General features: G+C 46.0%; 1 protein-coding gene across 1 annotated transcript in view; it reads left to right on the plus strand.

The window, feature by feature from the left end:
* The first annotated feature begins 3,836 nt into the window (after nt 1-3,836).
* Nucleotides 3,837-15,090, plus strand: part of C1QL4 (complement C1q like 4) — a 37,521-nt gene continuing 26,267 nt past the window's right edge. The window contains exon 1 of the mRNA XM_028712021.2: nt 3,837-4,725. Coding sequence (XP_028567854.2) covers nt 4,162-4,725 — 564 coding nt within the window. The 5' untranslated portion in view covers nt 3,837-4,161. The remainder of the gene's footprint in view (nt 4,726-15,090) is intronic.

The raw sequence follows: 15,090 nt of genomic DNA on the forward strand, positions 1-15,090 counted from the left end.
GCTATCTTGAGCATCTTCATGAGGAACAGTGGGGTGCAAATGGAACAAAGAAATGATCAGTGGTTTCCCCCCCCCCCCCAAAAAATTATTGCATTTATATCGCACCTTTGTCTCCAAGGAGCTCCACGCAACATACATGGTTCTCCCCCTCTTCACTGAATCCCCACAACAACCCTGCGAAGTAGGTTATTTTTATTATTATTTTAGTTTTTATTTATACTTTTCAAGTTTATACATTTCATTAGTTTTACAATCAATTTAACATTTCAAAGTTTGGCTTCCTTCCCCCTCTTTCTGCGGTTCCTTAAATTTATTTTCTTTAATATTTTCTGCATAGCCGAATTCATTTAATTTGCTCATTTAACCGTCTACTTTAAATATATACTCTTATGAAACTGCAGGTTATTACAATATTCCTGCCAATGTTTTTATCTGGTTGCATTTTATCTGTAAATATTCAATAAACCATTTCCATTCTTTTATAAAAAGTTTGTTACCTTGATTTCTTATTCTTCCGGCAAGTTTCGCCATTTCTGCAATATTCCATAAGTTTTTGTAACCTTTCTTCCTTTGCTGGGACTTCTGCTTCTTTCCACTTTGGGGCAAGTAACGTTCTTGGGCTGTAGTAGCATACATGAATAAATTTCTATACAATTTAGGTAGTTCTGTCCCTATAATTCCCAAAAGAAAAGCTTCTGGGGTTTTTTTTTACAAAAGTTATTTTGAACATCCTTTTCAATTCATTGTATATCATTCCCCAGTAAGCTTTAATCTTACTACAAGACCACCACACCCTGCAAGATAGGTTAGGCTGAGAGGCAGTAGCTGGCCCAAGATCACCCAGAGAGCTTCATGGCTGAGTGGGGAATCGAACCTTTGTGTTACAGGTCCTAGGCCAACACTGTAACCACTACACCACAGTGGTTGAATAAAATGAGCTACTTATACTGAGTCAAAATCACTGGTCCATCTAGCTCAGAATTGTCACCACCTGTCCAGGGTTTCAGGCAGAAAGTCTCTCCCACCCATACCTGGAGATGCCAGAAATTGAAACTGGGACTTTCCATATGGAACACTGGTGCTCTAAAACACTGAGCCACTGGTCTTCCCCTAACATAATACTAACATAAAGGCTGATACCAAAGAGAATATAAGCCAAGCACCGATTCGAACATTGATACCCATCTTTCACACAAAAGAAATAGGTTTGCAGACCTGCATGCAGGTGCTCACCGATAGAGGGATGCGGGTGGCATTGTGGTCTAAACCATTTAACGTCTTGAGCTTGCCGATCAGAAGGTTGGCAGTTCGAATCCCCACGACGGGGTGAGCTCCTGTTGCTCTGTCCCAGCTCCTGCCAACCTAGCAGTTCGAAAGCACGCCAGTGCAAGTAGATAAATAGGTACCGCTGTGGCAGGAAGGTAAATGGCATTTCTGTGTGCTCTGGCACTCTTCACAGTGTCCTGTTGTGCCAGAAGTGGTTTAGTCATGCTAGCCACATAACCCAGAAAGCTGTGTGTGGACAAACGCCGGCTCCCTCCACCTGAAAGCAAGATGAGCGTCGCAACACCATAGTCGTCTTGGACGGGACTTAACCGTCCAGGGGTCCTTTCCCTTTCCCCCCCTTTTTTTCTTTTTTTGCTCACCCATGGAAGCTAAGGAACTGGCCACATCAGCACTGAGAAACTTGCATGCTCCTGTCTTACAGACAAGCACCTTCGAGGAGAAAAAGGGATGCATCATATATCCATAACAGCATAATCATAGCACAGCTTCTTGGCGAAAGGTGAAATGAATTTGGCCCTTTTCGCAAGATGTGTCTTCAATCAATCATTTTCCCGCCATAGAAGCCTGATCCAAAATCTCTTGCAATCGGTGGGGCAAAAGCATTGTCTTAAATACAACCCATTTCTGTTTTCCCACACACAGATGTGTGGGTTTTGTGTGTGTGTGTGTGTGCATTGTACTTTCATCCTCCTCTCTCGTTCAAATCTGTGTTTTCTGTTCATGTATAAAACTCCACCTTTCCTACATCACCCATACGTGATACAGGCAGAACTCACATGCTTAAAGCGTACATGTATCTCTCAACTGATTACCTAATATGCGTGGAAAGAAGCAGAAGTTCCAGCAAAGGAAGAACGGATACAAAAACTTATGGAATATGCAGAAATGGCAAAACTTACCGGAAGAATAAGAAATCAAGATAACAAACTTTTTATAAAAGAATGAAAATGGTTTATTGAATTGCAAACAGATAAAAACATTAGCATGATTATTGTAATAACCTGCAGTTTCATAAGAGTATATATTTAAAGTAGATGAATAAATGAGCAAATTAAGTTAACTTGGATATGCAGAAGATATTAAAGAAAATAAATTTAAGGAACTGCAGAAAGAGGGGTAAGGAAGTCAAGTTTTGAAATGTGAAGATGATTGTAAGTAGTGAAATGTATAAACCTGAAAAGCATAAATATTTTTTTAAAAAATGTATCGTTATATATTTACACATGTACATGACAAATGCTATCTTCTCTTTTATATGCGCACTCCTTAAATTACTCACACATCTTTCTTCTGTGCACATCTTAATGTGCACTATTTTACATTACACAAACATGTACCAGCAATGCCGCACACACAGAGACGCGCACACACTCTCTCTCCCTTCCACACCTGTCTATATCGTTTCCATCAATATATACCTATAAGTTCCTAATATGCCTCTTTCTCTCTCCCCCCCAAATCTGCTCTCTGTGCAGTCTCAAAAAAACGAACCATTAGTTAAAACGGCATCTCTCTCTCTCTCTCTCTCTCTCTCTCTCTCTCTCTCTCTCTGGTGTGTGTGATGGGTGTTTGGGGAGAGGGGGGGGGGAATAATTGATTAATTAATGAATGTGATGGCTTGCAGCCCCTCCAGGAGATTCCTGCTGGATCTGTCAGCTGTTAATCAATCTCCGCCGAGAGAGGCAAAAGAAGGCACAAAGGTAAAGCACTTAATTGCATGGGGGAAATGATACAACCCCGGCATATAAAACACATCCTTAAACATGACTCTAGATGCCAGCGGGGCTGCGGGATGCAGGCAGTGAGCCCGGTCCAGGAGATGGAATGGGTGTGAGGAGGAGGAGGAACACAGCATCAGTCATTCCACGCCGATGCAAGTGCCCCCCAAAACAAGGCAAATGACGGTGTGTGCACCTCTCTGAGAGCTCCTTTTGTTCCTTACAGGGAGATGACAGTGATGTTTGTCCACATGGATCCCCACCAGCAGCACCTGAGGATGGAGGCCTCCGGCCCCCCACGTTCCTGACAATCCGCCCCTGGCTCATGCAAATGCGAGCAGAAGCCCAGGCTGCTATGGATGGAATGAGACACTTCCAGGCTCCAGGCAGATCTCGCTCAGTGGCTGAGCCTCGCCTCCTCTGTGAAGCAGCAGAGGTCGCTCTGCTTGGCTTAAAGCTACTTTTTGCATCTTGGGCAGCTCAGTCCGATCTCCTCTTCTTGAGTTTGTGGGAAAGGCTTTGCATGTGGTAGGGAGGGGTGCTGGGTGAACTGGTGGTTGAGAAACCTCCCTCTCTCCCTCTCCTTCTCTCTCTCCCTCTGGTTTTCCCGTTGATGGCCATATGATCTGGCACCAGGAGCCTGGAGCTGCTACCCGGTCACCAGCTGAGTTCTCAAGTGGAGGAGAGAAAGGAAGGCAAATATATATACATACATATTCATGCATGCACACACTCACACACTCACAAACACACTTGTTTTCCCCTAGCCATCTCCATCCCTAACGCATCTCCTGCTCCTGCCGCCACCGCCGTTCCCAACGAAGTGTGACTGAGCCAAAGAGTCTACTGTAAACCGAAGCAAGTCTCTCGTGGAGGGAAGAGACAAGAAGGAAAGCAGTGCAGCCGAGCAACGTGGGTTTGCCTTGCCAGTCAACAAGTGCCCCTTTTGGAAAAGGAGGCCGTCGAAGTGGAGCACCGCCGTCCTCCTCCCCTTCCTCACTCCAAGGACGCTAAGGTGGGGACTTCCGTCCGGGTGGTTCTCGACTCCAGAGAAACTTCCACCATTACCTCCAAAAGCGAAGACGACTTCTTAACCCTGGCCGCCTCCAGGCTGAGCCGCAAGAAAAGGGTCATCGGGGCCGCCATCGGGGTGGCCATGGTGTTGGTCCTTCTGGTGGCCATCCCTTTGCTGGTCCACAGCTCCAAGACCACCTCGCACTACGAGATGTTGGGCAGCTGCCGCATGGTCTGCGACCCCTACACGCCCCAAACCCATGGGGCGGCTTCGGCAGAGGCAAGCCAGGAGTTGGCCGTCATCTCGCCGCCGCCACACGTGGCCGGAGGGAAAGGAGACCCGGGGAGGAAGGGCAAGTCGGGGATTCGTGGGCCGCCGGGCCCTCCGGGGCCACCTGGGCCCAGAGGTCCAGCCGGGGAGCCAGGGAGGCCGGGCCCTCCAGGCCCGCCCGGCCCAGGGCCTGGGGGATATATCCCATCTTTCTACAGCCCTAAGATTGCCTTTTATGCAGGACTGCGGAAGCCGCACGAAGGGTACGAGATCTTGCGCTTCGATGACGTGGTGACCAATGTGGGGAACTACTACGAGCCGTCCAGTGGCAAGTTCACCTGCCCTCTGCCCGGCATCTATTTCTTCACCTACCATGTCCTGATGCGGGGCGGGGACGGCACCAGCATGTGGGCAGACCTGATGAAGAACGGGCAGGTAAGGTGACGCTCTAACCCTATGAACTTTTCCTTCCTGGGTCATCCTCTGTGCCCCCTCTGTCTCGCTTGTGTGCCATGCTCTCTGACTCTCCCTGTTGTGCCTACAAACAAAGCCTGTTGCATCCTCCCATGACCCCTCCATCAATAGCCTCAGCATCCCAGTTCCACTTCACCTGTAGCCCCTCTGATTTGTGCGTCCTCCTCCTCATGACAAATACACCTACCTGCCCACTCCCAATGCTACCTGCTCCCACACCTGGCCCCTCCCAGGCCAAGTGCTAACCACACCCACTCTCATTAGCTCCTCCCAATCTTTCACACCGACTCCACCCACTCACCTTTTAAAAGTTCTTTTGCCCTGTGGCTTCTGCTCCTTGACCACTATGGTACCATCTGCTATGTAGTCAAAGCCCGCATTTACTTTATGCGCAGAAACCTCGCCATACACTCCAAACACAGCGCGTTTCAGTTATGGGGATTGAATAAGGGATTTGTCACAAAGATCAGGAGAACATCCCACCCAGCCTGACCCCAAAGTTAGCAGGGGGCGGGGTGTGATAATTCTTCTTAACTCCAGAGTACTTTTTAGTAAGAAATTACTTTCCTGCAAATGATGTGTGCTTACTTCTTCCCAGGCAGGCTTTCTATTAATTAAACAACACAAGTATATTGGTCTTACAAAGCTCTACACGTCTTATTAATCAGAGGAGCTACAGAGTACTGAAAATAACCCTGTCTTTATAAATAGGCATTTATATTAAGAGTTTGGGGGGGGGGGGGAAGGCTTAACAAATGAATATCCGACACATAATCCCACTGAGCTTTCCTTGACGTCCCTTTTCCCACAAACAACACCACACAAAATGCTACAATATTCGGATTTGCAATCCAGCATAACTCTCCGTTGACTTTAAAAATCACCTTAAATTGGAAGCTGTTTTGGGGTCAAACCTGCTTCCTCTTTTCTCCTCTCTCCATGCTTTGGGGTGCTTAGCTTTTTAAAAAATTTTGACGGGAGGGTTTAATATATGATAAAATATAAAGCAGTACACTGTGCAGAAAGCAATTTTATTCATTATTCCAGAATGAGAAGAGGTTCTCATTTCATAAAGGATCGGAGCAAACTTAAAGGAAAAGAGTGATTTCCACATTTTCTTTATACACATATATGGGGCAGGGTTCTACTTTCTTTTTAGAAATGCTGCTTACATTGATTCAGTGTGAAACGACTTTAAAATGCCATAACTAAACGAATATTTCCTGCCAGCTTACACAGAATCGTGAAATCTAAACTTTGTGCAACAAACATCACGTCCAGTGCACAGACAAACATGCATTCTCCTAAATACGGTGCATCTAGTTAGTGAAGTTTAATAGGATTTGCATTGATCAGAGAGAAATTGGAGCCTATTGAATGCTTGAAAATTGTGTGAATGGACCTTATTAGTCTGCAAGAAAGTCAGTAGATGTAAGATAATCTTCCAGTTTATGGAATGTTATAGAAATTGCTTATTTTATACATACATACACACACATTTGCTAAAGTTGTGTGCCTACGTCTATAAATTGTATGTCAAACAAGATATATAGAATAACTGCATGGGTATTTAAACAGCTTTAAAAATTGCCCACTGTGCATCTCTATTAAGAAATATGGGGAAATATGGGGAAATATGGGGAAATATGGGGAAATATGTCTATCTAAGCTACTTAAAAGATGATATATACATGGAAGTGTGAACATAGTGTAAATTGTGCCCAATATGTATTGCTAAACACTAATTATTTTATTACCTAAACTACATAAATTACAAAACACATATAAGCATATTAAATACTAATTGATTATGATCATATACATCAATTTTGTGCTTTACAATTAAGATGTATTCAGTTATGTAGAATTGTTGCAGGGAGTGTGTGTTCTATTTTATCCTATACATAAAGAATTGTGACTCACAATCTAGCTTCAATTTCACTTTTAGCAGTGAATAACATACAACAATTAACACTTTTCTATACCAGTTATCTGCATGATATTACCTATACATACTTGCAAATCCCTTCTACATGCACATTTTTCTGTACTCATAACTATAAATTATTAAAACAAAACTTGGTAACAGTTTCATTCCAGTTACACGTCCTTGTGAACATAATGATTTGCTTTTACATGAACTGCATGTAAGATGTTCAAATGAAAAGAGAGCATTTTGCTACGCCATGGGGTTATATGAATCTGAAAGAGAAGCAGAGCTACTTATTTTTTAAATAAACCAACTCCATCCCAAATGCAGTCCAATAACACTTCAATATCTTCTCACATGTTATAGGACTTCAAGTTCATTTCCCTTCATCTATATGTCTTTCTGTCCATCAAAAGTCCCTTTCGCCTTTCTTCTTCAGCTAGATTTCAATAAACTCACTTCCATGACCTCTGCCACATCTTTATATTTATTAGCAATCCGAAGCTGCAGGCAGGTGCAAAGTTTTCAAGAAGCACATCTTATTTGGTTGTTTTTAAAGGGGTGTGTGCATCTGTTTACTGAATGAGCTTTCGTGAGTCCGAAAGGCAAGATCTAGAAGCCATCTGCCAGGAGAGGACTCCCCCCCCCCAAAAAAAATTTAAAAGTAAACACACACACACACACACACACACACACACAACTCCGCAACTAGGACAGACACCACATTATTAAACGGGCGAAGTTACACTCGAGTCTCATTTTCAATGCTTTCCATTTATTGAAGATAAACAAGCAATTGATCTGAATTTTTTTAAACACATCCCCGTTCTCCTTCAGCAAGCCCCCACATCCCTGAACTAATGAAAGCAACCTCTCAGGAGAAGGGGATCTGTCATCTCCACAGAATCAATAGGCATATTTACATATGCTAGCCGAGTTCAAGCAAAAAAAAAAAAAAAAAGACTATAGGAGACACTAGCGTTAAATGTGAATGCAACACGCATCGATTGCATGTACACACACAGAGAGAGAGAGTTTTACGTCGGCAAAAGATCCTTGAATCGCCAGATATATAACCCTGCTGTTCAAAATTCTGGACCAGCCAAACTCAGTAAGCGTCTGTTTTTACTGCCCTGCACATTGTTTTTTTTTAAATAAATAAATAAATCCACATCAGAAATGGGGGGGGCAGTGGCGTAGCGTGGGTTGTCAGCACCCGGGGCAAGGCAAGTAATTTGCGCCCCCTAACCCATGGATTTGCGCCCCCTAACCCGTGGATTTGCGCCCCCTAACCTGTGGATTTGCCCTAACCCCAGATGTTGCGCCCGGTGCGGCCGGCCCCCCTGCACCCCCACGCTACGCCACTGGGGGGGGGGACGGACTGTTTCACACATTATGGGTTAGGAGTGTACACAGTGTGACTCTGGAGCAGCAAACATAGTTGCTTTGAACCAGACAGTGAACACACACACTCAACCTGTAATGCAGAGGTTTTCAACCTTTTTGAGTCCACCGTTCCCTTGACCAACGTTCTTTCTGCGGCACCCCTGTGGGGCTCAGGAGGCCAGTTATATGCCACCCCTTGGCTGCAGAGCCGGCAGCCGCCAACTGCTTTTTGAACACCCTCTTTTGTGAAGTGTTCCCTCAGCCTCCTCTCCCTTCTCCTTGGGAGTCCTCTGGGCAGTTGCAGCTGCTGCCCCTGGTCTCTGAGCTGCCCCAAAGAGAAGTGCCTCCTCACACTGCCCCACAGGGGCCTGGGAAGCACCCCCTGGCCAGCCCCAGAGGCACCATTCGCCCGAGGAACTTGTAGCCAGGGCTGCTGCTGCTGCAACAAACAGTTGTGCCAGCCTTTGGGAGGCAGAGATGCAAGAGGGCATCAGAGGAGGGAAAGAAGGAAAGAGGGACAGAGGATGGTGTTTCCCGTGGCACCCCTGACCATCATTCAAGGCACCCAGGTTGAAAACCACTGCTGTAATGTATAGAGTAGCCTCAGGGCATCTCGAAGCACAAGTCAGAATTGGCCCCAGTGCCAGGGAGCTAGGCTGTTGTCCATGCGCCTACTAGGAGTTTGTTGTCTCCACACTTTTAAGAAAGCCCAGCACTGACCGTTTCATATTCCGTTGCTTTTCTAAACTAAAACATACTTTCCAGGTATTTGACAGTTTCCTCATAGAAGTGATTGAAATGATCTATTTTTAGTTTTGGCGGGTGGGGTAGGGAGATTCTGCAGCCGAATTAATCTCACCCCACTTTCCTCCCCTGCAGAAATATATTAGGGAGAGTGCCAATCGCCCCCTCAGCCTGTTCATTGATTTCAGTCACTTCTTTCTTAAAAAAAATGCAGAGAGTCAATTTCACCCAGGCAGGCCTTCGATAATTTCAACATTAATATCACGGTTCTGTCTCCCTTGCAAAAATAAAAAAAATCAAAAAAATCAATTAATTTCTAGCAATATTTGGATATCAAAAGTGCCACTAAGGATAAATTTGGAGTTTTTCCCCTGATTGGTGTGAGGGGAAAAAATTTATAATGGCGTGGCTCTATTGATCTGAATGCCAATTTACATCAAGGCAAATCTCCACCTCCGCCTCACCCACAAGTGATACAAGAAAACATCTAAAGACCTAAGTAATGCTGAGCATGATTTATGCTTCATGGGCTTTTTTACACACAAACCCCTTTCTTCCCTCCCACCAGCTTAGAATAAAGATTTTCCCTCCTTAAAATCACACAAAAACAACACCCTGTAATAAGAAAATGAACACTGAGATGGAAGGGTTAATACGTGGCTTTTTTCCAGGAAGATTTTAAATAGATTTCGACACCTTCACAATTTGTGCTTGGTGAAGAGGAACAATTGCCTGTTTATTAAATAATAAATAGCGGGGAGGATAGAAACTGACATGGCAACTGGTAATATTGGTTCAGTCAATTCGTCCCTGGAGACCTGTTTGCAGTCAATTTGTCAGCAAGGACCTCTCTCTTTTTTTATTTGAGTTTTAATACCAAAATGCCTCCTGTCAATTGAGATCAGGGGCGAGCGATACCCCTGTCTTTACCTCTGATCCCAGACTAATAAAACAGCCTTTTTTTTCTTCCCCATCGCTACCCTTCCTCCTACTCTTTTCTCAAATTTATGTAGCTTTTTAAAAAATAAAAATAAAAAAGCCAGGGTATTAAAATAGAAAAATCACTGTAAGATTTATGTATAACTGTGGCAATAAATCGAGCAGCAACGTAAGGGGAGGGGGCTACACTGCTGTAATATGGAGAGATGCAACAAGACCCTGCGCATCTGAGACCTGAGCGTCTGGAAGACGGGTGGCCAACAAACCGCTCTCTTCAAATGTTCTTGGACTCCATGTCCCATCAGCCCCAAGCATGATAACGGTTCGTCGGGGAGGATGGGAGCACCATATGCAGGACACCACATTGGCCCTGCCTGACCCGAAACGTTCTTGCACAGGTGCCAAGCCAAAGCACATTTGATCGGCCCTTTTCCTTGTGTGGCTCTCCGAGTTCAGTGGCAGTCTATCCCACTCATAGCGCAAAGCCAACTAGGGCTTAAACGCCAAGCAGGGTTTGCTTTCATTCAGTCCCCAAATGTTTGTTGCAGCTTGAGCCCGTGATAGCTTGTAAATACAAAAATGGCACTCACACAAAAACCTGCTTTTGAACATAGGTACAACAACGTGCTTTTTCTCCCTGCTGGTCCAAGAAGCCAGGCCTTCTCGGTAGTGGCGCCCGCCCTGTGGAACACCCTCCCATTAAATGTCAAGGAAATAAACAACTACCAGACTTTTAGAAGACATCTGAAGGCAGCCCTGTTTTAAACCAGAGCCTAGGGCTTGCCGATCGGAAGGTTGGCGGTTTGAATCCCCGCGACGGGGTGAGCTCCTGTTGCTCGGTCCCTGCTCCTGCCAACCTAGCAGTTCCAAAGCACCTCAAAGTGCAAGGAGATAAATAGGTATCACTCCGGAGGGAAGGTAAACGGCGTTTCCGTGCGCTGCTCTGGTTCACCAGAAGCGGCTTAGTCATGCTGGCCACATGACCCGGAAGCTGTACGCCGGCTCCCTCGGCCAATAAAGCGAGATGAACGCCGCAACGCCAGAGTCGGCCACGACTGGACCTAACAGTCAGGGGTCCTTTTACCTTTACCTTTAATGTTTGATGTTTTATCATGTTTTAATATTCTGTTGGGAGCTGCCCAGAGTTGCTGGGAAAACCCAGCCACATGGGCGGGGTATAAATAATAATAATTATTATTATTACTAATATCTGGAGCAAAGGGGCCAAGGTTTCAAAGGCTAGAGGGAATGGCATGGCGCTTAGGCAAGCTGGGGCCCTATCCTGGGTTCTCACCAGAAATTAATGGTGAATTTGTAGGAGAGTGCCGGCTTTGCCTGGAGAAGGTTCTATCCCTGGCATCCCCAGGAATGGCTTGCAGCAGAATTGGCAGGGGGTGGGATGGGGATTCCTGTCTGAAATCCTGGAGATCTACTAAACAGAACCTGCGGAATCAGGCCGGCAGCCCATCAAGTCCAGCATCCTGTTCTCAAAGTGGCCAATCAGATGTGTAAATGCCCGTAAGCAGAACCTGAGAACTGCCAGCCAGTGAGGAAAATACTGAGCCACATGGACCAGTGGCCTGGCATTGTGTTCATGTTAGCTAGGGATGTGGGTGGCGCTGTGGTCTAAACCACTGAGCCTCTTAGGCTTGCTGATCGGAAGGTCAGCGGTTCGAATCCTTGCGACAGGGTGAGCTCCTGTTGCTCTGTCCCAGCTCCTGCCAACCTAGCAATTCAAAAGCACACCTACACAAGTAGATAAATAGGTACCGCTGCGGTGGGAAGGCAAATGGTGTTTCTGTGTGCTCTGGCACTCGTCACAGTCCTCTGTGTGTCAGAAGCGGTTTAGTCATGCTGGCCACATGACCTGGAAAGCTGTCTGTGGACAAACGCTGGCTCCCTCAGCCTGAAAGCGAGATGAGCGCCACACCCCATAGTCGCCTTTGACTGGACGTAACCATCCAGGGGTCCTTTACCTTTTTCATCTTAGCTATTAAAAATAATAATGCAGTTATTGAAAACTAGCATTTTTTCAGCCCTCCCATCTAACTCTCACTGCCCATTTCATTCTTCCTCAGTACAAACATGCATACATAGACTGCTTTTATGTCTCATCTTTTTCCTCCAAGGAGCTGGAGGTTCTGCCCCTCTTTTAATCCCCACATCCAACCTTGTGAGATAGGTTAGGCTGAGAGGCATTGACTGGCCCAAGGTGGGCCAGTGAGCTTCATGGCTAGGTGGAGATTCGAACCCTGCGCTCCCAGGCCTTAGTTGGACCCACTAACCATTGGACTATACACTAACGTCCAAAAGGAGCTCCCTAGGAGATAAGAGGCACAGAAACGAGACCAGTAGACTTTGGGGCAGCATAGGATTTGGAATTCCCATGCCTTCGGCAGGGTGTAAAAATTGAAACACACACACACAAACACACGCAGCATTTTGGAAAGGGCCAGGCTGCTACTCCTTCTTGAAACTGTTTGATCTGGGAGACACAGGGCAGCGGCTCCTTGTAGTAAGACCCTGGAGCGTTCCCAAGTAGATCAAACTGGTTCTTGCCTTTCCTGGCCAGTCGCTCTCAATATCCATCACTTAGTCAGTCCCAAATCCCACACCGGGGGGACATGTTCTTGGCTCCTATCCTTCTCTGAGCTTTGTGTGTGTGTTTTAAGGCTCCCCCCTCCGCTCTTCTTTGCCAAGACTCGCTTACAGAGTCTACACATAACACTTCCAGAATGGCTCAAGTACATAGAATTTAGCAGGCATTAGGCGACGTCAGGAGTGGTTTAAATCTTAAATAATCAGGGCAGAGGTAAGGCTCAAACCTGCCTGGAAATTATAACCTCTGCCCTGCAAATATTTACTCCTACTTCAAGATGTATGGGTCGGAGGGGAGACAAGTCTGAGCTCTCTGCATATGCCTCGACGAACTGTCTTCTTTCGCTTGGCTCTAAGGACAGATAGAGGCTCATATTAAACCCCTGGATCTTCTTTCCAACGCCATAATTCTATGCAATTTTCCAAGGGAGATTCCGTTTCTCCGAGTTAAGCAAATGAAACATCTTTCCCTTCCAGAGTCACAGAAAGCTTGCATGTGGGGGGCCGGAGTTGAGATATCCTTTTTGTCTCAGCAGAGTTCTCTGAGATCCCCACCCATGGCAGTTGGCAGGCATCCACACTGACAGAACTAATTGGAGGGGAAAGACAGAAATTAAACACCCACCCACGGGCCCTTCAGAGTAGGTCCCCTGCCCGGGTCATGGGTGTCATAGAATCATAGAATTGGAGAGTGGGTGTCAGGGGCTCGCCCAGCTGTGTCAATCGTGTGGGTAAACACAGAAGAGTTTGCTATGATTCAATAATCACTTGGCAACTAGGATTTATTTTTAAAGAAAAGTGCAAAAATAAAATTGTACAAGGAGATGTCTTTAAGAAGCCACGAAGACTGTTCTTGCACCTCAAAGGCACTGCCGTTTAAGAACTCACAAACAAGCAGGGAAATATATAAGTACGTTTGCCCCACGAGCTTCTGTGCCGTTTGGAATGTTTTAATACCGCAACGCAGAGCTTTCCAAGCCGTGTGTCGTGACACGTTAGTGTGTCGGCTGCAGTGTGTCGATGTGTCATGCGAACACTCCTTCCGGGGCTGGAAAGTGGTTAGTTTAACCTCCGGTTTGCTAGTAAAACTGAATTACCGGGCCACACGAAATGATGCGTGCCTAAAAAATGTGTCGCCAACATGAAAAGTTTGGAAAGCTCTGCTGTGGTGGTGCGTGCGAAGCAAAGACTACCGGGGAAAGCTTGATCTGTTCTGCCTTCTTTTGGATGAGTGGTCTTGAAGGCAGAGACACCTGTCAGAAATAGGGTGTGAAAAGCTGGCCATTCTGTCCAACCCCCCCCCAACCCCTGTATCCCACTCTTTCACTAGTAAGCTCAGGATGGCATTCAGATGGGATCACCACCCACCCAGCGCATGTTATCCTCACCTCTGCCATGTGAGAGACAGGACATGACCAAGGTCACCCAGGGAGTATAATAATAAAATAACAATAATAATTTATTATTTGTACCTCACCCATCTGTCTGGGTTTCCCCAGTCACTCTGGGCGGCTCCCAACAGAATATTAAAAATGCAATAAAACATCAAACATTAAAAACTTCCCTAAACAAGGCTGCCTTCACATGTCTTCTAAAAGTCAGGTACAGTGGTACCTCGGGTTAAGTACTTAATTCGTTCCGGAGGTCCGTTCTTAACCTGAAACTGTTCTTAACCTGAAGCACCACTTTAGCTAATGGGGCCGCGCGCCGCCGGAGCACGATTTCTGTCCTCATCCTGAAGCAAAGTTCTTAATCTGAAGCACTATTTCTGGCTTAGTGGAGTGTGTAACCTGAAGCGTATGTAACCTGAAGTGTATGTAACCTGAGGTACCACTGTAGTTGTTTATTTCCTTGACATCTGATGGGAGGGAGTTCCACAGGGTGGGCGCCACCACCAAAAAGGCCCTCTGCCTGGTTCCCTGTAACTTCGCTTCTCGCCCTGAGGGAACTGCCAGAAGGTCCTCGGAGCTGGACCTCTGTGTCTGGGGCTGAACGACGGGGGTGGAGAGCCTCATTGCTGAGTACCCAGCTCTTGGGAATCCAGGTCTAGTGCTCCGACTGCAACCCTGCTGCACCATCTCTCAGTATTTTAGGTCGTTATCTTGGTGGTGTCTCTTTCATAATCAGAGCTATTAGCTCCATGTGCTCAAGCAGCGTGGTGCAGTGGGCACAGGCATAGGTTTGGATACGGGAAACCAAAGCTTGATCAAATCCCTCCTCCCGGTGATGTTCATTTGGGCAAGTCATTCCCTTGCAGAGTTGTTATGAGGATACATGGGAGAAGGACATTCAAGCGTTTTGTCCATGAGAAAGCTTCCTAAAAATAATAAGGAACAGTGCAGTAGAGTAAAAAGCAGGAACAAGCCACTAGAGGTGTTCCAGTATGGGGACAGCATCGTCAGAAACAAATAGCAAACATCAGGCGGCACCTGGGGCTTAGTGCACCAATTTTATGCCACCAGAGATAATGTTATGGAATGACACATAAGGTTTAAACACTGCCGTTATCAATTTACTCTTCTGGAACACCACTTCTGATATTTGGTGGTGCCTCAATGTCTTTGGATCATTCACAAAGAAGACACACGCACCCTCAATGCACACCCACCCACACACCCAATTTGTGTGTGCTATGTGTGTTTGTGTGTGTATAATAACGGGACAGAAAGCGCTTGTTAATAATGGCATGTTTCAGCAGTACTAGGAGCTTCTTCCCAAAGGGCCTCAGC

The sequence above is a fragment of the Podarcis muralis genome, chromosome 2 (genome assembly GCF_964188315.1).
Source record: "Podarcis muralis chromosome 2, rPodMur119.hap1.1, whole genome shotgun sequence".
Classification (NCBI taxonomy): Eukaryota; Metazoa; Chordata; class Lepidosauria; order Squamata; family Lacertidae; genus Podarcis; species Podarcis muralis.